Below are 24,448 nucleotides of genomic sequence, written 5' to 3'. Positions count from 1 at the left end.
AACCCTGAGCTAAGCTGGGGCAGGCCAATTATTATACTATACAGTAGCTAACATTTGTCAGAGAAAATGGAAAAATACTGCATTCCCAGGTTCTGGGTGTGTACAGAATTAAACTCCTGTAACTCAAATTACAAGTATGGAGAAACAATGTTCCGCAAAGTATACTTATAATAATTTTGTTACTTTATCTTACTGTCAGAACAGGTAATTAATGAGTTTCCAGCAATGAAGTCCACATAAACATCAAAGTGCATAGCGCTCTTTTGAGATAATTTCAAATTAAGGGAACTAAGTCATGGAATATATTTTGGGGGGTTGGATGAGGTCATAAGGTAATTGGATATTCCATTCTGAACGGATGAATGATGAACACTTAGTTAATTTTGCCCCAGCTAGTTACATGTTGTATGCTATGTAAGAGTTTATTAGGGAAATTGAGTTGGAGAATTAAGGGTGCCTGATGTATTTGCATCTTAAAGAGAAGCCTGTTAATACAAATGAATGGATTTATAATGGTAGACTGCCTGTGTAGGAACTTTTTGGCCAGAGGCATATTTCTGGCAGCTTGCCTGAGCAAAGAGAGCTTAATAGGAAATGGTAGTTAAAAAATAATGTTTATGCTTACTCATTTTCTCTTCAGCTACCTATATTCTAGAATATTGGTAGTTGAAAATTATGTGTTCTATAAATAAACAAACACCCAATAAACCTGAATGTTAATGTTTACCAGGAAAACATTGTTGATGCCGCTGGTAAAATATCTCACATCCAATATTTTAAATAATTAATATTTCAAAGAGACCTTTGAAATACTTTCTGTGTTTTATCAGAATCAATCATTTACTTAGGGCATGAAACACCAGTGAAAAGAAAAGCAAAGAAAGAGAGTCTTTCAGATAAGATAAAGCAAAGATATATATTGGAGGTAGGAATATTGATAACATCCAGCATTTACTGAGAGTCTAGTATATGTCACAAAATATATACCCAATTAAAATTAGATCCCATTTTGTTTTCCAGGCAAAGAAACTGGAGCAAAGATGAACAAATGAATTTTCTCTGGCTCACAGAACAGGGAATGGCGAGACAGAACCAACAAAAGAACACAAATGCCTTCAATAGGGAAGAAACCTAGCTTTGTTGGTTACTAGCAACTTGTTCCCAGTTTGTTACAACCCCTATGCTAAGGATAGTTTTCATATCTTGAATGGCTTTTAAAAGTAAAGAAGAATATTATATACTACACAAAAATGTCAGAAATTTAATTTTCAATACCCACCATCTCATGGAAACACAGCCACTGTCATTCATAATGCATCATTTATGGCAGCCTTTGTGCTATATGAACAGAATTTAGTTGTGATATAGACTTTGTGGCTTGGGAAACCTAAAATGTTTAGTCAGCTCTTTATACAAAAAGGGTTGTCTATCCCTGCTCTAGAGCACATGCTGCCAATGTAAACACTATATGGGTCTTCAAATTTGCTTCTGAGCTGTTGAAGAACCTTTGCAAGGGTCAGTCAAAACAGACTGCATCATAGTGGAAAGTAAGTGAGAACATCAGCATTCAGTATGAGGCTACTTTCAATTGGGATGCTTCCCATTTCAGTGCAGAACCAAGAGTGAAACAGGAGTCAGGAATGAAGCAGCAAATGTGTATATATATTTTTCCTCTTTCCATCTTTATCCACTGATGTAAAATGAAATATTAAATTGTGTTCATATATATCAGAAGTGTTTGCTTCAGCTCATTCATTGAGGCAAGAGTCCATAGGCAGTCCTTTATGCTTTGCTATGCAGGCTTGGTGTTCCTTCGCTAGTAACAAAAGGATTGTTTTGTAATCTGAAGACAACCATCTACAAGGTAGTATATCTGGAAGTAATAGCTTAAATTTAATAGTATCCAAAGAGCTTGTTTGAACATTTCTTGGTGTCTAGAACAAGGAGTGTGGAGTGAAAATGACTTTGTAAAACCGGCTATTATAAGAGTAAAACCATGCCGTTGAAACAAATGTCCCACATCCCGCAGTAAAGGTATATAAACATGTTGTAAATGAAGGGACTGCAACTCTAAATTGCTGATGGTTGGCATGGAAGGAGGAAGTGGACAATTCATCAGCTGTCAATCTAACTTTCAAATTGCACTGTTCTTCTCTTGCTTTTCAGATTCTATAATGAATCACCTTTCCCGCCAAGTTCCTGTGCAACTGCAGAAAGGCAATTAATAACTTCACTGTTTTTATTAGCATATATTCCTTGTCACTCCATAGTTTTGCATAGCAATTTACTTGATATTTATCTTTCAAGTGCAGGAAGTTCATGTGTATATGAAATTTTTCATCCTTTAAATCAATTAATTATTAAAATAAGTGTGTGTGGCAGTGGGAGGGGGGTTGTCATGCATATGCCACAGCACACTTGTAGAGGTCACAGGACAAGGTTCCAGAGTAGCTTCTTGTTTACATGGAGGTAGGATTGAAAATTGTTTGGGAATTGAAAACCTAATTTTTGAAACTATTATGTAGCATATGATATCTTCTTTAATTTTAGAGCCATTCTAGTTCTTCAACACTCTGAGTCATCACTCCGGCCTCTGTATTTTTGTGAACATTTTAATTGGAGAGTGTACAGTGATGTCTCCTTTTTAAATACCGACTTCATATTCAGTAACATATTGAACATTTTTTAAAACTTACTTTGTGTGTGTGTGTGTGTTTGTGTGTGTGTGTTTAGGTTTGTACATATGAGTGTAAGTTTCCAAAAAAATGTAGATACTTAGAGGTGCAAACTTGACATGGCTGTTCTGACTTGAACTAAGGTCCTCTGAAAAAACTTAACTGCTGAGCCATCTCTCCAACCCCAATACCCAATACAGACATTTTAATGCAAGACAATAATGTTTCTTTTTTAAAAGGCAAAAATCAGTTTGGGTAAAAGGCAAACAAAACAAATATACAGATGATTTAAGAATTCTGACCTAAGAAGTTGTATAAACACAAAATTGTTTTGTTTGTCTGTTGGTTGGTTGCTTATCTGTTTTCTTGTTACCATTGCTTTTAGACATGAGACACCAAAATCCTTTTCCAGAGGTGTCTAGTTATAGTTTACATATTAATCTTATATGTACTCCAAAGAGTATTCATTCATTACTATTAAGTTTTCCTTTTAGATATAGGTTTTTGAAGGAGCCAAAGGTGACAACCTATATTATTAATCTCACTGCCCCCCTTCTACTTGAGAAGTGAGATCCTTTAGTGAATTAGAAGTGCAGGAAGAAGACAAAGAAAACACGAAATGTCTACTATTTAAATAACTAGTGCTTTAACAGTTTTTGACCGATGTTAAATGGTTTTAACAAATGGTTCAGTCATTGTAAGGATCTTTACAGGAGTAAGAAGGAGCAAGAAAAAGTTCAAAGCAGCTATGTGTTCAAGCTACACAAGTGAATTGATACCCTTTTCCAGTCTGCAGCCATCACTCTACTCTTGCATGTACAATAGTCCTAACAATTTTCTATTGTTATTATCTCACATTCTGTTGTGATCATTCCTGTTGTATTAAGACAGAGCTTATACAGGCATCCCAGTGTGGCCTGGAATTCATGACTCTTCTGCCTCAGCTTTCCAAGTGCTAGACTTACAGGCAGCTACCATCATATTAAGCTAAACAAATACTATTTTGCTTCTTTTTGCAAGGTTAGTTTTCAAAACTAGGGCCTTTCATATTTCTAACGAACTACATCTCCAGTCTTTTTCTTCAGTATCTTTTTTTGTCCATTTTATATACCTATATACTGTACACATGGGCACCTACTGCTAACATGTACTTTTATTTTATCTTCTGTGACTTGTCACTAACCCTTTATTGTTGTGTCTTTGAGTCCAATAGCTACATATGTCATCCAAAGAAAAGGCAAACTGACTGAAAGAGGAGTGAAGGCAGTTTTGGGGAAAAACTGTTTAATTAAACTATTACTTGCAGGCATACTATCTTATGGATGGGTGTCCTCACATAACAAGACAATCCATCCTATTGGAAACTTGCACAGGAGCACAAAGCCTGCATAGCAAAGCATAAAGGACTCCTAGGCCTCTTGCCTTAGGAAAAATGCTGAAGATAGACACTTCTAGCATATGTGAGCACTACTTAACATTGTAATAATTTTACAAATTTTACTTGGTGCAATGCTTTTCCAACTTCAAGTTTTCTAAAATTAAACCCTTTAGAATGCCCACAAACACAGGGAAATAAATCACGATGATTTCTTAGAGAAAACCTATAGAGTTTAGTAAGCAAAAACTATGGGTGTCATTGAATTATGTGAGTTTATTGGTTAAAAGAAAATGGCAAAGAATTACAAAATTAGGCACAAAATATCTTAGAGATAAAATCATGTTGAATTCTGATATTTGTGCATGTTTTAAAATGAAGTCATAGATAATATTAACCCCCCACTAAAACCTAGCAAAATGAGGGAACAGATTGGCATTTAAATCTTTTCATTCCTTAGAACTTAACATCACAAATGCTTTGGGTTGAGATGTATATTTGACCTTTGTATTGCTTTGATTTTCATTCATGAACTCCTATGGCTTCTCTCATATACTGTGCTATGAAAGAGCTATGCTTTTCTAATCCAGATCCTGTTGTACCAGTCTCATAAATATATTTATACTGTATTAAAATGGATAGGCCTGTAGTCATAGAGAGAGAGAGTTTTGAGGGGAAATATTATTTATTTAGGCAGGCTTTATACTCTATATAGCCCAGAGTAGGCTTGAACTCCTCTTGATTCTCCTACATGACTTTCTAAGTGGATGAATTACAGACATATGTCATAATTCCCAATACAAATGAGCAGTGATTTGTGTGTGTGTGTGTGTGTTTGGAGTAACTAGAAAAGAATTATGATTTGAAGCTGATTGTGGCTCTGGCTCTTAAAACAGCTGGCTCTGGAGAGAGTGTGATAAGGAAGCACTATTTTGGTCATCATTCCCTCAGCCTATTCTTTATGCAGTTGCTCATGAACTCTTCCACGGTATCAGTGTAGAACCACTGGGCACTTATTCAGTGCATGATTCCAGATCAAACACAGAAGAAACTGTAAGTTATCCTCCTAAGGTAATGTATGCTTGTTCCCTTGATGCAGGTCGGGTTGGAAGAGAATTTGCACTTAATAAAGAGCTTTGCTTTTTAAGCTCAGAAGAAATAAAATCTTCTTTGAAAAATCTCTGCTTATTTGATACATAATATGTCAAGGGAGAAAAATACTACATATTAATAATTAATATTAGCCAACTTTCACGTTATGCTTTATGCATGGATCAAGTACTTGTACGAGTCAAGGGTCCAGTAAAGCATTTGTTTTAGTAAGGTCCATATGCTGATAAATTGCCTCAGACAAATCTACCATAAAGGAGGATTCTAGTGAGTTTATTAAATCAGGTATTCAAGACTTTATCAGGCTTGTCCACTGAATAGTAATATGTTTTTACTATTTATAATTATTTTTCCTCTTCAAATAAAAAGTGGCACACGCCAAAGGGTATAAGTGAGGATAACAAAAGCTCTTGGCAAAGATTTAGGTCAAGGTAATACTGTGTTCCTTTTAACCTCACCTCTAAAATCTTTGCATACTATCTGATCTCATTCAGGATGCTTTGCGTCCTATTTATAGCCTATATAAACAAAGGGAAATTGCAGTCTACAAAGAAATGATAAGGACCGTTTTTCACTCAGAGCTTCCATGGCAGCTAGTGATTTTTAGTATAGGGGAAATTTATCCCCATCCTTTCAAAGAAATACACTACGTGTGCTCTTATGACATATGGTATTCTAGGGTATTTTATAGGACTATGCCAGTCTATGTTAAAAAAAAAATAGAAGAAAAAGGATGGATTAAGATTTCTAAAAAGAATTACTCAACCCACAAGGCTTTAAAAATATCACTGTGTTTGTTTTAGCAAGTAAGCACTCATATTAAGAGTATCTTCAACAAAGAAAAGAGAATGTGCTTAGGGAATCCCTGAATTTCTGAAATTTGGTGATATTTTAAAGTTTACCTTAAATTGAGAGCACAGTGAAAAAGAGGTAACTCCTACATCAGAATCAGTCCTGGAATAATTAAGATGCAGTAGATGGATTAATCATTCACTGACTTATAAGGTATAATTTGGATACTGGTACTCAAGTTATTCATTGTTTGATCTCATTAGAATGATCATAGCATATTCATTTGGAACAAGAAAATAATGTTATGTTAGCCAACATATCAAATATGTCTATGAAGAAATATTATGTAAACAGATGAAATACAGCCATGGAAAACTGTTAGGTTTCATTTCAAAGGTCTTTTTCCCAGGGTGCAGTAACAAGGAGAAAGTCTTCTTACTTAAAAGTTCCTTTTAAATGCCAAAAATCTGCAGTGGAATTCTTTTAAATGTCAAATAGCCTATAAATGATCTACCAGGGTAGGGTAGATTTTTAGCTTCATCCATAACTGAAAATGATTATGGGATGGTAGGAAGTTCCTTCTCGACTGGTGAATTAGGAATTTTATTAGCTTGAACTATATGAAGTTGGCATTTTTATAGGTCAAAAGTGGTCAAACTGCAGCAATTTCATATGGTTTGAAATAAGATTTAGAAGCACAGTTAAGCAATTTAAACTACTATTAACTGTCTAAGAAAATATATCCAAACAACAGAGAGTTGGACAAATACTCATAGGATACAGCACAAGATAAAAAGCAATTCTAAAACAGATCACTAGAAAATTAGATTTCTAAAAGTACTTGCAATCCAACAACATAAACTCCATCTTCTCAGTCTGGAAGAGTTAATAATGTAACCACAATGACAATCACAAAGAAATCCAAAGTTAGGAACATTAGAAGTTTTTTCTTTGGACTATTTGATGATGGAGATGCTGCCCATTTTTGTTGATGTTAATACTTTTTTGTTTCTTTCCTTAAAATTTAGGAACAATTTTGCAAGATCTCCCAGATTCGGCCCCTTTTTCCTCAAGCCAGCATAAGGATATAAGACAGCTTATCTTGTCATTTTAATGAAACATCTTTGAGGTATGATTTCACTGGGGAGAGATTTAGAAATCAAAGCTTAAGCAGGGTTTGTGGAAATAAGTTAATGCAGTGCTGAGAAAAACACAATCTCCAGAACTCATTTTTTCCCTCAGCAAGCATTAATGAATGTCAAACCTTTATAGATTAGTTAATATATTTAGAGATAGAGAATACTTGTTTATTTTTCTGAAACTTAATTCAGCTAGTACTTCAGTGAGAATTGAATAAATAAATCCAATTATTATAGTGTTTTTCAGAGGAAAATTCAGCAACATTTGCAAAAAACAAAAAAAACCTCAAATGTACTTTTTCTACCATAAGCACATAAAATAATGACAACTACTTTAATATTACCAAGCATATCAATATGTCTGCCACATTTCCACTTTCTTATTAATTGTAATTTTATTTTTATGCACTTGAATTTATCAGATATGAGAACAAACCAACCAACTCAGTTCAACCAAACACCTAATTACATTTTTCATGCTTTTTGTCATTTTGGTGAATCTCTTGTAAAAGAACGTCAGCATGACTTTTATTAATGTCAGAGAATGCATTTTTTCCTTTTGATAGAAGAAGAAAAGACCTTTCACATTTAGAATTCAATTTTTTTCTCCTAACATTTCCAATGACACAAACATATGGTAAATAAAATTATTCTAATAAATATTAGAACCAGTGGACCAGTGAGAAAGACTCTGTGCCTGCTGTGAATATATCGAAAACAAAAGTGCATGTGAAATATAAAAATCATTGAACTTTTAAGAAATACTGAATAATTCAATAGATTTTTATAAAAGGGAAAAAATGTAGACAATTAGTCAAGCTCTGTCTATGTATCATAGAGGGTTGGCAAACATGAAGAAAAAAATTTTCAAGTTTGACATAGTGAAATATACTAGTCACAAAAGTCTGCTTTAGCTGTTGGGAGGAAATGCAGAGACACACAGCCAAATACTAGTCTGGGAGAAAGCCCAACGTGGAGATGTCCATTGGGTCCTTCCTTTTTGAGTCCTAGAAACACTGTGTTCAAGGGGGAAGATAAATGTAGGAACCAAAGCATTTGAGGATTCCAGGAGAACATGGAACATAGAATCAACTAAGCAAAACTCATAGGGGTTCACAGAGACTGAAGTAGGAATCATGGGGCCTACATGGGTCTACATGGGTATGTGCTAGGATATGATATGATTCTTAGCTTGGTGTTTTAGTGGGACTCCTAACAGTGGAGATAGGGGTATCTCTGTCTCTTTCATCTGTTCTTGGGACCATTTTCCTCCAGTAGTGTTGCCTGTTCCAGCCTTGATATCCAAAGAGTACACATGGACAAACCCATGGCTCCAGCTGCATATGTAGCAGAGGATGGTCTTGTTGGGCATCAATGGGAGAAGAAGCACTTGGTCCTGCCAAGGCTTGGTGCCCCAGTGTAGGGGAATTTCAGGGAAGGGAGGTAGGAGAGGTTGGGTGAGGGAGCAGCCTCATAGAAGCAGGGGAAAGGGGATGATAAGGGATTTATTGAAGGAAAACCTGGAAAAAGAATAATATTTGAAATGTAAATAAAATATATCAAATTAAAAAAAAAAACAAAATAGGGTAAAACCAAGAGAAAAATGAATGAGGTTTGTGCCTAGACTTACTTTATCTTGTTAAGACATGTTAGGTTGATATCCCTGGGAGGAAAGGAGGAGGAGTGAATCGGGGGAAGATGGGATGTGTAGGAAAACTGGACAAGTGGAGGGAATGGAAACTGCCGATGGGATGTATTTTATGGGAGAATAAAAAAAATCTGCTTTCTGTTTTCTCATCAAGAGTATAGTTACAGTTGAGTTTAAAAATAAAACATGGTGGCTGAAGAAAAAGAGTAAAATGTATGGAATGAAATGATTATAATGAAAAGAGAACAATGACTACTTTCAAGAAAAATGGAATGTGTAAGAAAATGAAGTGTAGTAAGTATGGTTAATGTTTCTCCAAATATCCCTTATTGTATAAGGATTACCTACGCTTTTACATTGCCGTCCTCTGGGGACATTTAGAATCACTCCTGTCTAACAGAGTTATATGACTAGATAATCTGGAGCATTTCCTGATGTTTTACAAAAACCAAAACACAGAAAATAAATCCAAACAATCAATGTTGTTCAGTGTGAGCTACATATCAAGCACAGATCAAGAGACATGAAATACTAGAAGTCAATGTCATTGATGCTATGGTTTGAATAGGTATGATTGTGTTCTCAAGAATTCATGTATTGATGTTGTGAGGAAGTGAGGTTACAAATGTAAACCAACTGTGTTGTTTAGAAGCAGGGCAGTAGGGGGTGTTAAATAAGGTCACCAGAATGGAATTGCTTCATTGATTCTTCTTGGATTTGTAAGAAAGCCATAATGATCAGAATAGACAAACACACTCCATCTCTAGCTATGTGATGCTTTGCTCCACCTCAATACCCTCTCAGTGACCAGGCAATCACCAAGTGCTTCCCACTTTGAATCTCTAGAAACAAAGGCCTGAATAAACTCCTTTCCATTAAATCTTACCCAGTGTGGGTTATTGTTTTATTAGAAACAGAAAACAAATGAAGAAATTACTTATAAAAATGTGCTATAAACTCTGTTGATATAATACCTTAAGCCACTAGGGATTTAAAAAAGAAAGGGGACTCTCATTGGTGAAATACATGAGAAATTTGAAGCCGTTTGTTGTAAGTATGATAAGTATTCATTGGAGTAAAATGTTCAAACCTACTTTAAAGGAGATGAAAGCTATTTCTTAATATATCCAAAGAGGGCTGAAGAAGATTATTTTTTTGACAGAAGTTCTCACGGGAACAGGTCTTTCTTTTTTATTTGCTACAGAGATCATGCTAGAATTGATAGAAAAAGATAGAGATTTTTAAAATAACAAAAGGGTCACTTACAGGAAGAGCCTTTTAAAAAAGTGTGGTTTTGTGAAAAGATTCTCACTTTTATTCAAGTCAAAGCATTCATTTTGTTTTGTGAGCAAAGTGTGAAGATCTTGCTTCTTTAGGTTATTCTATTATTTATGCTTTGTGTGTCTGCAAACTGCTTATCAGTGACAATGGCCATTTGTGTAATCACACAGAGGCCCATGGTCCTGATAGCTCTGAACATAGGATTTTGCTAATGCCATGTTGAGATACTTGAATTTTTTAAAACAAATTATGAAGACAGTTATAGCAAAACAATTTGTAGCATAAGAATTTATCATGATTGTCCATTTTCCACAGCTTTCCTTTTACATTTGAAAAGGATCATAAAGCCCTCTAGATGATGCAGTACTTATGAGTCCTGATAATGTAATGATATTTTATTTTCTTTTCCATTTATAAAATCATATCAAGGAAGAATGTCTTCCTAGTTAAGTCACTTCTCTGAGAGGCTACATAACTTCCTTAATGCAATCAAGTGTAATTCAGTATGAAAATGGTCTCAATGACCCTATTCCTTGTCACTAAAATAAAAACACTTGCTTCTTAAAATATATTTTCATATATATATATATATTTCATAAGTGTCCAATTAAGATTGAATAAAAAACATGAAAGCACACATACACAGATTATCACAGAAAAAGCATGGTGATGACCAGTATAAGGTAAACTTCTTCAGTAGGTGCACTTCTGAATAGTTGTATAATTCATTATCTACATCCTTTTCATTATGAAGAAATTCTATTTTAATATACAAAAGGAAATGTTACTAAAGAAATTCCTCTGCAATGCACTGTTTCAAACTAAATCAACCCATGCACATACATACAAAATGTAAATCAGTTTGACTGACTTCATTTGGCATGTTTTGGTTTTAAAAACTTGACTATATATATCAGTGAGAGACATAGTGAATAATACAAAGACATCTAGGTTCTCTGAAATATGCCTAGTATCACGAGTATCTTTTCATGTTATTGCAGAATGCTCCTTGATTCTGATTGATCCTGTCACTGTCAGTAGATTAAAAAATATGGAAACACAAAGCAGGGAGAATAAGGGTCTCTTGCAAATGCATAATGAAATCATGACTTGATACAAAAACATAAGTAAAAACAATTTCAAGCATTAGCAACTTAGGATAGAATTTACAATCTAGGATAGAAATGAGATAAAGTCTCCTCTCTCCTGTTTTTCAACATCAAAAAGTAACTGTTCCATGACCTTGACTGTAAAGCTACTTCAGCACAGTTACCATCCTACAAAATGCGTCATGTGCCATTCGATTATTGGGTTCTGAAATTTGAGTTGCATCAGAATCACCAGAAAAGCTTGCTACATGATGTGTTTTTGTCTCCATTTCTTATTTTCCATTCAGTAATTCACCATTAATCTAGAAACTTTCTATTTCTAAAAACTTCACAAGCTATGTGTAAACTACTGATCTAGAGACTGTACTTTGTGAACTAGTTTCTTAGAATAATTCTAAGACAAGATTTCAAAGTACCTATACCTACAGCAACAGAATACATTATGAAATGGACAAATAGAAAGAATGATTGCTACTGTAAGGTTACCAAGAATGAGAAATGTTTCCATAGTCCTAAAAAAATTGTGTATGCATGTGTGTGTAAAACCTAGAGGTCAATGTTTGTTGTCTTACTCCCTTGTTCTCTACCTTATTTTGGAGATAGGCTCTCTCACGAAGTATGGACCTAATAGATTGGCTAGACAGTGGGCTTCTCCTGACTCCAGTTCAAGCATATTTCTAGGAACCTCCTAGAAAATTAGTAGTTATTAGTTTATTGCTGAATTCCACATTTGGGCACGACCTAAATATACTGAAGAACTAGAAATATATTATGACATATGGGATATTACATTTCTAGGAATGTTTTAGATTAACTGAATATTCTTTTAAAAGGGAATGGAATAAAGAGTGAAAAAGAAAAAAGCTTCCCCTACAGTGCCTAATATAATTGTGAAAATACAGAGCAGAGGGAAATGTAAGAGAACACAAAGAGATTATTTAATTCATCTCAAATAGAAACAGAATTGCTGAGGCAGTTCTCACCACCTTATTTATATATCAGATCGCTCACAAATCATGATGTCACCTACCAGGCAGCAATGTATCAGCAGGTGTGTGACAGTGTAACAATGCTGAAGACAGAGGGAGAGCCACATAGCAGAATGATGAAAAGGCATCATCAAGTCATAAAATCCACATGGCTTTACAGATAAATATTACATAAAAGAATTACATGAAAATCAGGAACTCGCCTCAGAAACTCCCTACTACAGAGAAAGTAATACTCATAACAAAGGCCTTAAATCTGGTAAACTAAAGGTTGGCACTTCTTGAACATAAACGATTTAATTTACAGATGGTCAATTTCTAAAGTCAGGAATCCTTTCCCTACCACACTTGTGAGATCACAACAAGAACAACAACAACAAAGTTCACAAAAACCAATTAGGATATGGTCTCATTTTTTAATTTAAATGATATGACCTACAACTGCCTGGCATAGACAGTGCCACAGCAAAGTCTGGAGCTTCCAGTTTTACTTCGGTACCCAGGCAGCCAATTAGTCCTTAGTGTCTGTGTATTTGTTTATTTGAAATAAGGTTTTATGTAACCAGGGCTGCCCTGGAAGTCATTATACAGCTCAGCATGACCATGCCTGCTGATCATCTGCTCTCTATCTTCCAAGTCTTTGGATTACAGTGTAAAGCACAAGGTCTGCTTTTGTTGTTAGTTACTCAAAAAAAAAAAAAAAAAAAAGGTTTTGTTTTGACACAAGGTTTCACTATGTAGACCCAAGCTGGCCTCCAACTCAGAGATCCATCTCCTTCTGCCTCCTAAGTACTGGATTTAAAGGCATGTGCCACCACATCAAGCTAGTTTCTACATCCTTCAATTGTGTAATTCATCATGGAAGTTCAGAGTACCCAATATTTTTCATAAGGTTACACTTCTTATATATAAGTGTTTACTTTTCAAATAAGAAAGAGACAGGATGACGGTAGCTAGGCTGGAAATTTCAAAGACTGCCCCTTCTACTCCTATTTCCAAAAGCTAGGAAAGACACATTCCTCCGGGGGGCTTTCATTTATTGTTATGGTTACTCAAGTGAAAATGGATATTTTCAACATGCTTTAGTCACAGGCTCTTAGAGGATTACTTAAAAGTACAGGTTACATGTACTGTGGGAGGATGGACTGTGGCTACATTTAAAGATTAATAAAACCGTGGTTCATTTTTAAAGGCATCTATAGTCCCAGTGTCAATTTCCCCTTGAAATAGAATCATATAGCTCTTAAAGCATAGCTATATTGACTAAGAACAAAGAAAAAGAGATGCAAAGAACACTATAGCAAGATCTAATAACATAATGGACTCGACTTACAATGGATAGAGTTCTGCCTTGAAACCAGCTGCCTCAAATAAGCAAAGTGTGTTTTTAAAACACCAGGGAAGACACAGGGGAAGCAGTTTCATATACCATACCTCAGTTCAGGAAAAGAGGTCGGTTAAGTACTATGTCCTGAGACATACACCTTTCATTTTCAATTGTTTTCAAATAAAAAGAGAGAAATTCCCTTTTCAAGTTGAATTGTTTAAATGCACCTACAGCTACTCCTGTCTAGCAAAGTCTAGGCAAGCTGTCCCTACTGATGCATTTCAAAAAAGGTTCAATTGGCAAACGAAAGCAAGTGAAGAGGGTTTTTGACAAAAGAGGACTAGAGGGAACACATTTTCCTTTCACAGAAATACTGTTCTAGAAAATCAGACAAGGTAGCAAGTCAACCAAGAATGTTAAGACACTGGTGAAAGGAACAAGGAATATGAACTATTTCAAACCTGCGGCTGCATAGGATTTTTACCTTCAGTATTCAGGTAAGGATCATGTTAAAATAATAATGGGCTAGACAGTCAAACAAAGCCACATGTTTTACCTTACACCCCATAGCACAGCCTAATGCAGCATTTTTGAAAGTGTAATTGTCATAATCTACAGAGGTACACAAATCTGAAATAAACTATCCTGAATCCTGTCCAATCATCAACATGGCTTATTTTAGACCTATAAGTATCCAGGGCTCAGGAAACCAAAAACAGGCTAAACAAAATTCAGCAACTTTGAAATATCCACTCTGATAAAGAGAGGGTCATTTTTAAAGCAATGTGAACTTAAAGTAGGTTCCAGAACTGGTTCTAATAAATAAAAGCATTCTATGAGCCATAGTGAATTACATCTTTAAAAGGATAATTACTTTTTGATTGCCAAATGAATTATATTATCTTCTTCTAGGCTTTTTACTAAGTAGCATATGAAACCTACAATTGACTAGGATGGCAGTCAGATATTTTAAGCTTAGATTTAAATGTTTTTCTAATATCATTAGAACAAAGGCATAAATACTTTGTAACACTATAACATGTTTTTATCTATATAATTTCCCAGTAACTAGTTAAGATGCTTTCTATTTTATTAATGCTCCACATGTGAAGGGAATAACTGGTGACTGAGGACAGGCCATTTGAAAAGAAGAGACAGAAATATTTAAGTATAAATATACACTATTTATGTGAAAAGATGTTAAATTTACATGTTAAATATTCTATACAGTCTATGGGAATATACACATCAATATACATCGAAGCCCACATGCCTGAGTCATTACTTCTTATAGCAGAGAGGCACATAGAATGGCTGCTAGTTAATAATTCTTCAACTAGGATAATGGTTCAGATTTGAAAGACAATGACTATGGTTAGGGTATATCACTCTGCTCAGTATATTCAGGGAGCTCAGTAAAAACTTGTGGAATTAAATGAAAGAAAACACTGAAAAGTTTTCATCTGGAATAATACTACTGAATATTTAATTCAACAATAGATTTTGTTCTTTCTGAAGACCAAAGCCTCACCACACAGTTTGGGTGAAACAAATGTTTTCTGTTTTTTTTTTTTTTTTTTTTTTTTTTGGTTTTGTTTTAAAGCATTATTAGAGACTCAAATGGGTTCAGTGCAGTTTGCTGGTTCTCTGAATCTGTTAGGTGTAATTACAGACATGAATCCAAATGCATTCAACTGAGAAGAGAGCCAAATTAACCACAATATGGGCACATAACAGATGTTATTGTTCATTTAATACTTTTCTATAATAAGAATGAAAATATTAAAATATGGAGCCAGCATATATATCTAAAAAAAGATTAGGCTACCTACAATATGTTTTGGCCATTTCTTATGTAGTAAATATTATTTTTACAACTGCTTCAATATTCTCATAGTTTTCTTCCTAATAAAGACACATAAGGCATACATAGCAACACACATATACTGTAACAAAAAGCCAAATTTGTAATTGCCAAGGTAATGCATCTCCTACACAGGACTGATGAAATCTTGCTAAATTCTGAGCACACGGAAGACAGCTCTTACAGTTTTTATGAATCTAAGATTCTGCATTTAGAATGTAAGAAAGCTTAATGAGACCTAAGTAAATTACCTATCTTGTTTCACATATTTATTTTTGTCTTCCCATTTAAAAGAATATTTTTAGTCGATGTAGAAACTTGTTTTCTGCTGGTGCTGATAGAATGAGACTTCAGTGCTTATTTTCACTGAACTGATACCATGTATGCAATTACGTGGAATGAGGTCAGAAAAAATAATCACAAATGAGTAGCTAAAATGTACTACAGGAAGAAATACTTGAAACATTTTATAATCTAGAGCATATTCTGGAAGTAGATTAGATTATGTATACTCTTGTATACTTATGTGGTTACTAATATTCTTAACAATGGCTCACTGGAGATTATAATAAGATCCCAGGTACCTATCATTAAGCGCATCTCATGCACTATTTGCCCCAAATTATATTGGACTATGGCATAGTATACATTTTACTTGTGTAAGGCATCAAGGCAAATATCCTATCAGAGGAAAGGAGAACCGGGGAGTGAAATGAGAATTGTGTACTGATAAGCGTTTAGAAAGATCATGCATGATAAAGACTTGTGTGTACATGGCCTTTTTGTAAAAAAACAGATTAATCAAAACATCTCACATTCTAGGGCAGCCACTTAAGTGTTGTCAATAGTCACCTTCATATATTTAGTGAAACTGATTTTATTAATCATCTATTATTAAATCATTATTTAATGTCAACTCTTTTCTAGGCAAGTCCTCAGAGGTTTGCATATGCCCTCTCATTTACTTTATATGAAAATCCCATGAAATAGATGTAATTACTTTCACTGTCTTTTAGATGAGGAAACTGAGGATCAGTAAGGTTAGGCGAACTTTCAAGAATATATACTGAATATGAAATTCATTTTAATTGCAGGTCAAGCCAATAATGAGACATCTGCTTGAAATCACATTCGATTAAGAGGTTAATCATCAGGTTATTGGTGATGGCCATACTGGGAATAACGTTTTGCATTTCAACATGTTAATAATACTTGAATTTAAAATAAAAAAAGTATTTATCAAATGGATGATAACAACATGGCGTGAATGATGTTGTTTTAAAATGAACCCCAAAGTTTATCATTAAAAATATACAGTTTAATGCCAAGGAAATGGCTTAGTAGGAAAGAGTGCTTCCTGTACAAGTATGAGGAACAGAACTCAGATCCCCAGCACATACTGCACATGAAAAAGCCAGGTACGTCTGGCATGCAAGTATAACCCCTATGTAAGGGGGAGACAGTATAATTACTGGGGGCTGATGGCTGCCCACCTCGCTCTAGGCTTATGATTCTCTGTCTTTTTCTTTTCTTTTCTTTAGTACAGAATAAAGTTTATCCAGGGCATGGGGGAATTAAGAGGGTAGTAGAGGTAGAAATAGAGAAGAGAGGAGTAGAGAAGAGAGGAGTAGAGGAGTGGAGGCCGGCCATGAGCACATGGAGAGGGGGCAAGGGAAGGGGAAGAGGAGGGGCAAGGGCTGGGAGAGCAAGAGGACAAGAGAGAGCAGGAGTCTCTGTCTTAAGGGAAGAAAGTGGAGGGTGACAGCAGGACAGTCAACATTCTTCACTGGACTCTACCTGCACATGGATGTGCTCATGGTACACCTATCTAACTGCTCAAAACTCCAGACCTGTACAAATTTACTGTATTGCCTACATATGAGAAAGCAATCTCCAAGTATCCATTGAAAAATTTCAGCCTAGAGAACAGAGAAAATGCTCCGATTTTGAACATATATAGATTTCCTTACATGTTTATAATATCGAGAACAAAGTAGTTTAAATAAGTAGGGCATCATCCAGATTTTCCCAATGTCATCATAGAGAAGGCCTTACTAAGTATGAACTCACTTAACACTGAATTAACACGTCTGTAGCACTCAGTAGCATATGTAAAATATGCAAAAATGATGGTATATATTATGTCAGTAATGTATATTACCAGAGATGCTTCAATACTACTTGAATCGGTTCCATCATTTGTGGTATTTACATCAATAATTAGGTTATTATCATTTAAGATGTGGACTATGACAGCAGGAAACATAATATTAACCTATCCTCATTTTAAAAAAATGTATGATAAAATGTATTATTCACTTGGATGATATTGTTTTCTGAGTTATGTAACTCTTTCTTGTTCAGGCTACCTTAAACTTGAGATCTTCCTTGCCTCTGCCTCACAATGCTATGATTGCAGGTGTCTAACACTTTGCACAAGTCAAGATATAATTATCTTAAGTCTTATAAATTGATTGCTATCAACTGCTTTTTTTCTAAAAATTACTACTTTATTAAATAGAGTTGAAGTTTATCATGTTTGAAAAGTTTCCTATAAATCTAAGAACAGGCATTTAGAGACAAACCAGAAAAAGAAGGATTTTAGGGATAATATCTTATGTTGGTATGGATGTGGCAATAGTAAAAATAATAAATCTGACAGCCTATGGCTTAGGCAGGAAATAGAAGGTGGGACATCTAGGAGGCAGAGAGGATTCTGGGATAGAGACAGAGAGGAAGATATACTTGGGAAGACAAGAGGAGACATACAAATGGTACCTGAGCACAGGTAACTAGCCACATGGTAAAATGTGGATTAAAATAAATGGGTTATCTTAAGTTATAAATCTAGGAAGAGAAGAGCCTAGCTATTTGGTCAAAGTATTTGTAAATATGTTTGAGTGAGTCTTATTTCTGGGAGCATGGGTGTTGGAAGCAAGCACGGGCCCCAACATCTACAAAGGACAGTAGTACATGATCTAGGTTAGGACAGAGTTCCTAGAGAGTGTGCCTCTGTATAGCATTAAGATGCTAAGGTATATGCATTAAAACTTGCTATTCTACTCTATGAAGACTGATTTAACCTGATTCTTCATCACTGTACTAGAAGGAACAGATAATTCTAATTTACATTATATAAGGAATAAAAAAAAACATTCCTGATTAAATAATATTTGATCAGAGTCACAGCTGTAGTTTGCAATTTAAAAACATTAATTTTTTATGTATTCTTTTCCTATTGCTTTATGCAAGTCATTGCAGGTAATTTGCTGACTTCCATAAACATGAAGAGAAAGAGATTTATTGACAAATATTTGGTAATCTTTCTTCTCTCCCCACACAACTAATTAATGGTTTAAATGGTTCCTAAGTTAATTATCGTCTATATCAACATAAGCACAGGTTGGAGAATGTAGATATTCCCAGTACTTTATGTAGTTCGTATACTATGTATACACATTTGTGAGCATATTTATTGATTTAGCATAATTTTTGCTGCATGTAAATTAGCTTTCTCCATTTTACATTCAAATAAATACTATATTACTGTGCATGCTATAATTACGATTATTTGGGAAATGGTGCAATAAATGTTAGTTGAATGAATGAAATAACCTAATATGCTAAAAGACATCAATATATAATTATCTATTGGTAAAACTGCACAGCTCTGAAAAATAAACCTCTTGCTCTCTGGTAAATCTGGGCATTGAAACTCACACTGTTTTTATTCCTTCATGAAATGTTTCTTTCCTGCTAGTACCATCTTAAATGGCCACTGGTTTAAAAGGCTTTGAAGAAAGAATCAGCTGTCAGCTTACTCCTCTTTCTTCACCTGTCACTGCTCTTTCCCAGCTATGGCCTTCTCGTAGTCACCTCTTCTTTCTTTTGTGCTTCAGGTTTACTACCTCAGCAATCCCTGAAAGAATTCCTTCAATAACCTGGACTCTCCTCCCTCATAACTTTTGTGACTTACTTCCAAAGACTTTCTTTTTCCTTTTTTTATAGTACAGAATAGAGTTTATTCAGGGCATGGGGAGGGGAGTTAAGTGGGTAGTAGAGGCGGAGAGAAAGAAGATGTGTAGAGAAGCAGAGGCCCACCATGAGCTCAAGGAGAGAGAGAAAAGGGGAAGGGAATGGGAAATGGGGGAGGGAAGGGGTGGAGAGCAAGAGAGAGCAAGAAAGCAAGAGAGTAAGAGAGCCCAAGGACTTTCATAGAGTGGCACTATCTTCTCTTTCCCCCAGTTCTCCAAACCTAACTTTCTTCCTAACCATGGTAACAGCAGAAAATATCCACTTAGCATGAAAGCACCAGAGATTGAGAATATGTCAAAAGACATCATTATGTATTAGGTGTGTATGCTCAAATACAAATAGTTCTCACCTCCCATTTAGTGGTCACAATAGAGAAAAAATTATTGCTATTTTTCATATTATATGAATAAGTATGCACAGTACAAGTGAAGAAAGTCAGACACTGAAAGCCTCAATACACTGATGGAGATTATAGACTGGCAAATGATGGAGGCAGGACTTGAATATAGGACTTCATCCTCTTCTTCACTTTGTTGTATTTTCCCATGATTCATTAAACATACCTTACCCAAGGCCTGTTACCAGATGTGCTGGTGTATAGCTCTGCTGATGCTATTTAGGAAAATTTGACCCGTTTTTCAGGAAGTAGCTCAACTAATTTGCACAGAAACTACTCTTAGCATTCTCCTTGAAGAGTTGACATTTTGCCAAACTAAATTGATTTTTCTTTTTGGATAGGCCTACAAAGCAAATAATCTCTATCATGTATCGGCACACAATTTACTAGTTGCTGGTTCAGCTTTATTAAATCTCTTTGACAAAACTGAAAATGTCTTGAAGGTGAGAACTATTTCTTGGACATTTTCTGTATTCTTCAATGAGTATTAAATGACTCATCAGTACCAAGAGTGAAGGACCTGAAGCATGAATGGATACAGGAAAAGGACAAGTGCCTAAACCTAGGTGGGGGAATGAACTTCTTTAACACAGCCATTACTTTTTAATCATACTCATAAATTATGGCCTCCTTAGCATTAAAATACCTATTTTCTCATTACATTAAAAATATGGTTTCCTGTTATCATTTTTGCCTTCTTTCTGATCCATAGGTTTCTAAAAACTGAGATTTGATACATGCCATTTTAACGGTTGTATCTTGAATATTTACATATTTGCTTGGATTTTCTTATATATTTCTGAACTCATTAGATTATATCTAGATTTCAGACATAATCTTCTGTTATAATTATTCCGTTATTTTTGAATAACTAAATCACAATATGTTTCCCTATCATAAGTGTATATAATTTTGTCAGGCAGATAATTATGTTTCATTGTTATCTAGTAGTTTTATGAGTTTATGGAAGATTTTTCTATAATAATTTGTCATTTTCTTAAGTTAATACAAACTAGAAACTGTTAACAAGTACATGTACTTTTAGTTAAATTTTAAAAGATTTTTAGATATTACTAATTTTGTGGTACTAGAAATAAAACTTGGGCTTTGCATGTGGAGACAAGGATTTGGCTTTATCCCCTATTCCTCAGTTATTATTTTAACTGTATACATTTACAGGGTACAGTGTTATAATTATATACTTATATGCAATTCCTAATGATCAAATCGGAGTAATTGGCATAAGTAGTTTTATCATTTCTGATTAATGGATACAATTATACATATTTATATGATAAACTGAACTCCATCTTTACATATGACTACGTTCTTCCTTTTCTGCATCTTTTCATTCTTAAATTTTAAAATGTACCGCATAATCTTTGAGGGAGTTTTTTTTTTTTTTTTTTTTTTTTTTTTTTGTACCTTATTCTGAAGAACACAGTTCATGTATAAAATACTATTGAAATGTATAATAATAACAATAACCATAATATATTTTTATACACAGCCACAAGTTGATAATATTGAAGCCTAACATTTGCTTGATCTACATGTAGTAACAGCCCTTAAGAGATAAATATTATTCATTTTCTGGTGCACGGGTGAGTGCAGTCCTCAGGGAGATCAGAAGAGGGAATCTCCTTGCTTGGATCTGGGATTCTAAGTGTTGTAAGCTGTCTGATGCGGGTATTATGAATTGAACTTAGATCTTCTAAAAGTGCAGTGTACCTTCTTTGCTGAGCCATCCATCTAGCACTGAAAAATGTGCTATGAAAATGTATCTCTAGTGCTCATGTCCCTCAAACTCAGCAAATGCAGAAATACTTCTTTAGATTTTTACAGTGTTTTCAATGATAATTAGAGGAGACAATTAGCCATTTCTTGGGCATATTTTCAGAGAAATAGTGAAAAACTGGTAAATATTTGGGTGAAGGGAGGATTTAGTTTCTTCCAAAGGAATGTAGACTTGTTGATGTTCATTTTGAGCTGCTAGCTTCTAGATGTATGCGATAATACAACTGTTGTTTTAATCAACTGGTTTCCACGATTTCTAGTAATCTTCACTACTCTAATCTTCAAACAAAACCCTGTACATGTAGTTAAGACTTCCTTTCTGCATTTCATTCTCATGCATAGAGTGGCTTCCCAAAGATTTTCCTTAAAGTTTGCTTTAAGGTTTCTTTCCAAGGCATTTGAAAATGGAAAATGTTCAAATGATATTACCCGTTATAACTCTCACAACCAAATCTGCTTTACAAATGAATTTTCCTTCTCTGTGAACGAATATGTTCCCTTCTGCAGAGTGCTCACCCTCAATTCTTACATGTAAACAATTACCAGAGACTGCCAATTCAACTTTTTAAAACTTTTCTTGTGATGCCTAATTTTATTTGCCAACATGACTGAGCAAAATTGATTAGAAATTTGGTCAAATATTATCCTTGTTTCTGTGGGACTATTTTTGGAAGATGCTAACTGTCAAACTGAGGAACTTGAAAAAAGCAGATTGCATTTTCTTTTGAGAATATATCTTGCCCATCAGCTGCAGATCCTGCTAATACAAAAAGACTAATTTTACTCAAGCAGGAGGAAATGCAGGCTCAGATGTGGCTGTCCCCTGGGTTCTAGCCTGTGGAGCTTCCTTGTAAATTATGGGCTTGCCAGTTTTGATAAGCACATGAGCTAATACCTTAAAATAAGTCTGTCTTGGAACATAGAAAAGACTATAGAACAGTTGCTATTAATGTTGATTGATAGAGGCAAGGTAAGTGTAAAAACTCTGGAGTTACATGACTTCCATTCTATCTCAGTGCTAATAATATCTCTGTGTGTACCCTATTTGCCAAGTTCCTTAAACTTTATGACCTTCTGTTTCTTTTCTAAACAATGAGCTAATTAGAGTTCTCATTGCATAGATATAGAAGGGTTGATTTGATGCTTGTTTAAAAATGCAGTAAATCTTACGATGGCATTTGCTATCTGGTCAATGTTATAAAAGTGCTTGAAATTTTTATTATTGCTAAATATGGCAGGAAGTACTCCAATATCAAACATAGTACTTTGTATCTTGATCAGATTTGGGGTTGCTTGTGTTTAAATTCAACCCTCTGGACCTCTTAGTGCAGAAGAGAGGAGAGAAGGTATGTCTTTTCTCCCTGCTGTGAAAGTTACTTAAGGAAAACGGCCATGCCTTCCATCCTTAACCTTTCAGTGCAGACACCTGAGTACTAATCACTTCTGTTTCTTTCCATCTGTCCCCTCATCACCCCCATTTGTGTTGAAATAAAGTATAATTTATTCTGTAACTCAGTGTGGCCTTACATTTGTGATCTCCCTGTTTCTATTTCCTTGGTGTTGTGAATATAGCTCTACAAAACCATTCTAAATATTTTGCCCTCTCCTTCAATATCTATTGAAAGGAAAAATTTACCTCTCACATTATTGTTAGCTGAGAGAACATTTAGTGGATACTACTGTGAATGCACCAGGACTACCTACTTAGCCTCTCAGCTGAGTAAGCCACTCTGTGGTTCTTTTTTCTCCAGCTGGTAAAAGTGCTGTCAGTATTTATCATGATTTAGGATGTTCAAGTCCCCAAGGAGGACTGTTGTTACAGCACTGACAGTAGATAAAAGCCAACAAAGTAAAATTAAGGTCTGACCCCCATCCCCCAGACCAGCTTTTCACTTTGTCTCTCCCTCTCTTCTTCCTCTATGATGGCCTTCTCCAGAACATACTATCATAACAAATAAATAATAAAAAAATGTCAACCATACAACACCTCATCCTGATTACTAATAATTTGCAGTGTTTACTGTAGAATAATCAGAAATAAAAATAGCAGCATGAGAAAAATCTAACTGAAAAAAAAGTAAGAATACCATGGGTTTTCTACCAAAAATAAAATCTCCTTATAATTAAACAATTTTTAAAATTTAAATTAATTTTACTTTACCCATTATTATAAAATTCAATTGTTGTTACATTGTGTACTAAAGATAGAACCTATGGTAAGGTCCATGCTAAGTTAATGCTCCTCCATTAAGCAATAAGCCCAAGGGACCTTTGATATTCATCAATATATTACTATGCATATTAATTTTAAGATCGATTCTCACTAGGCTGTACCAAATGGTCTAGATACTGGAATCATCAGGGCTCACAGGTCTATGCGGCCACAGCATATGCTAAACATTGGAAATGGTTTTGTACCTTTGTTTATATCAATGAGCTGCTTCTTCTTCTTCTGACGTTCCAGCTTCTCTTGCTCAGCTTTCTCTTTGGCAAGCTTTGCCCTCCTGCTCTTCTCTTCTATCTCCTTTCTCTTGTGGTTTTCTTTCAGTGCTTCCTAAAGACAAAAGTAAAATAAAAAAATGTTTTTTTTCCTACACACTATATGATGGAGAAGGTGCACACTTTAAATCTTCTATAATTTAGGGGAGACAGGAAAATTTCATAGCAGCCTCAGAGTGTGGGCATATACTGTTTGTTGATAGAGACAAATAAATACACTTAAGACAGCTCTTCTGAAAAAAATCATTTGAAATTTTTTTTTCAGTTTTTATTATGTGTTGGGCAGGAAAACAGGTTATCTATGTTATAGGCATAGCAAGGAAAACACTTGCTTTATTGTTAAAATATGAGCTACTTTTGATGTACAAGCAAACTAAGTATTTCATCACTTATTGAACATTTTCCTGTTAT

General features: G+C 34.7%; 1 protein-coding gene across 1 annotated transcript in view; it reads right to left on the bottom strand.

The window, feature by feature from the left end:
* The window catches only part of DIAPH2 (diaphanous related formin 2), a gene marked incomplete at its 5' end in the record, with an annotated part of 690,195 nt that overhangs the window by 160,416 nt on the left and 505,331 nt on the right, over nucleotides 1–24,448 (bottom strand). Inside the window, one exon of the mRNA XM_080910844.1 lies at nucleotides 23,957–24,092. Coding sequence (XP_080766970.1) covers nucleotides 23,957–24,092 — 136 coding nt within the window. The remainder of the gene's footprint in view (nucleotides 1–23,956; nucleotides 24,093–24,448) is intronic.

Source organism: Micromys minutus (genome assembly GCF_963924665.1).
Source record: "Micromys minutus genome assembly, chromosome: X".
Taxonomy (NCBI): Eukaryota; Metazoa; Chordata; class Mammalia; order Rodentia; family Muridae; genus Micromys; species Micromys minutus.
This window is presented reverse-complemented; position numbering and strand designations above follow the sequence as displayed.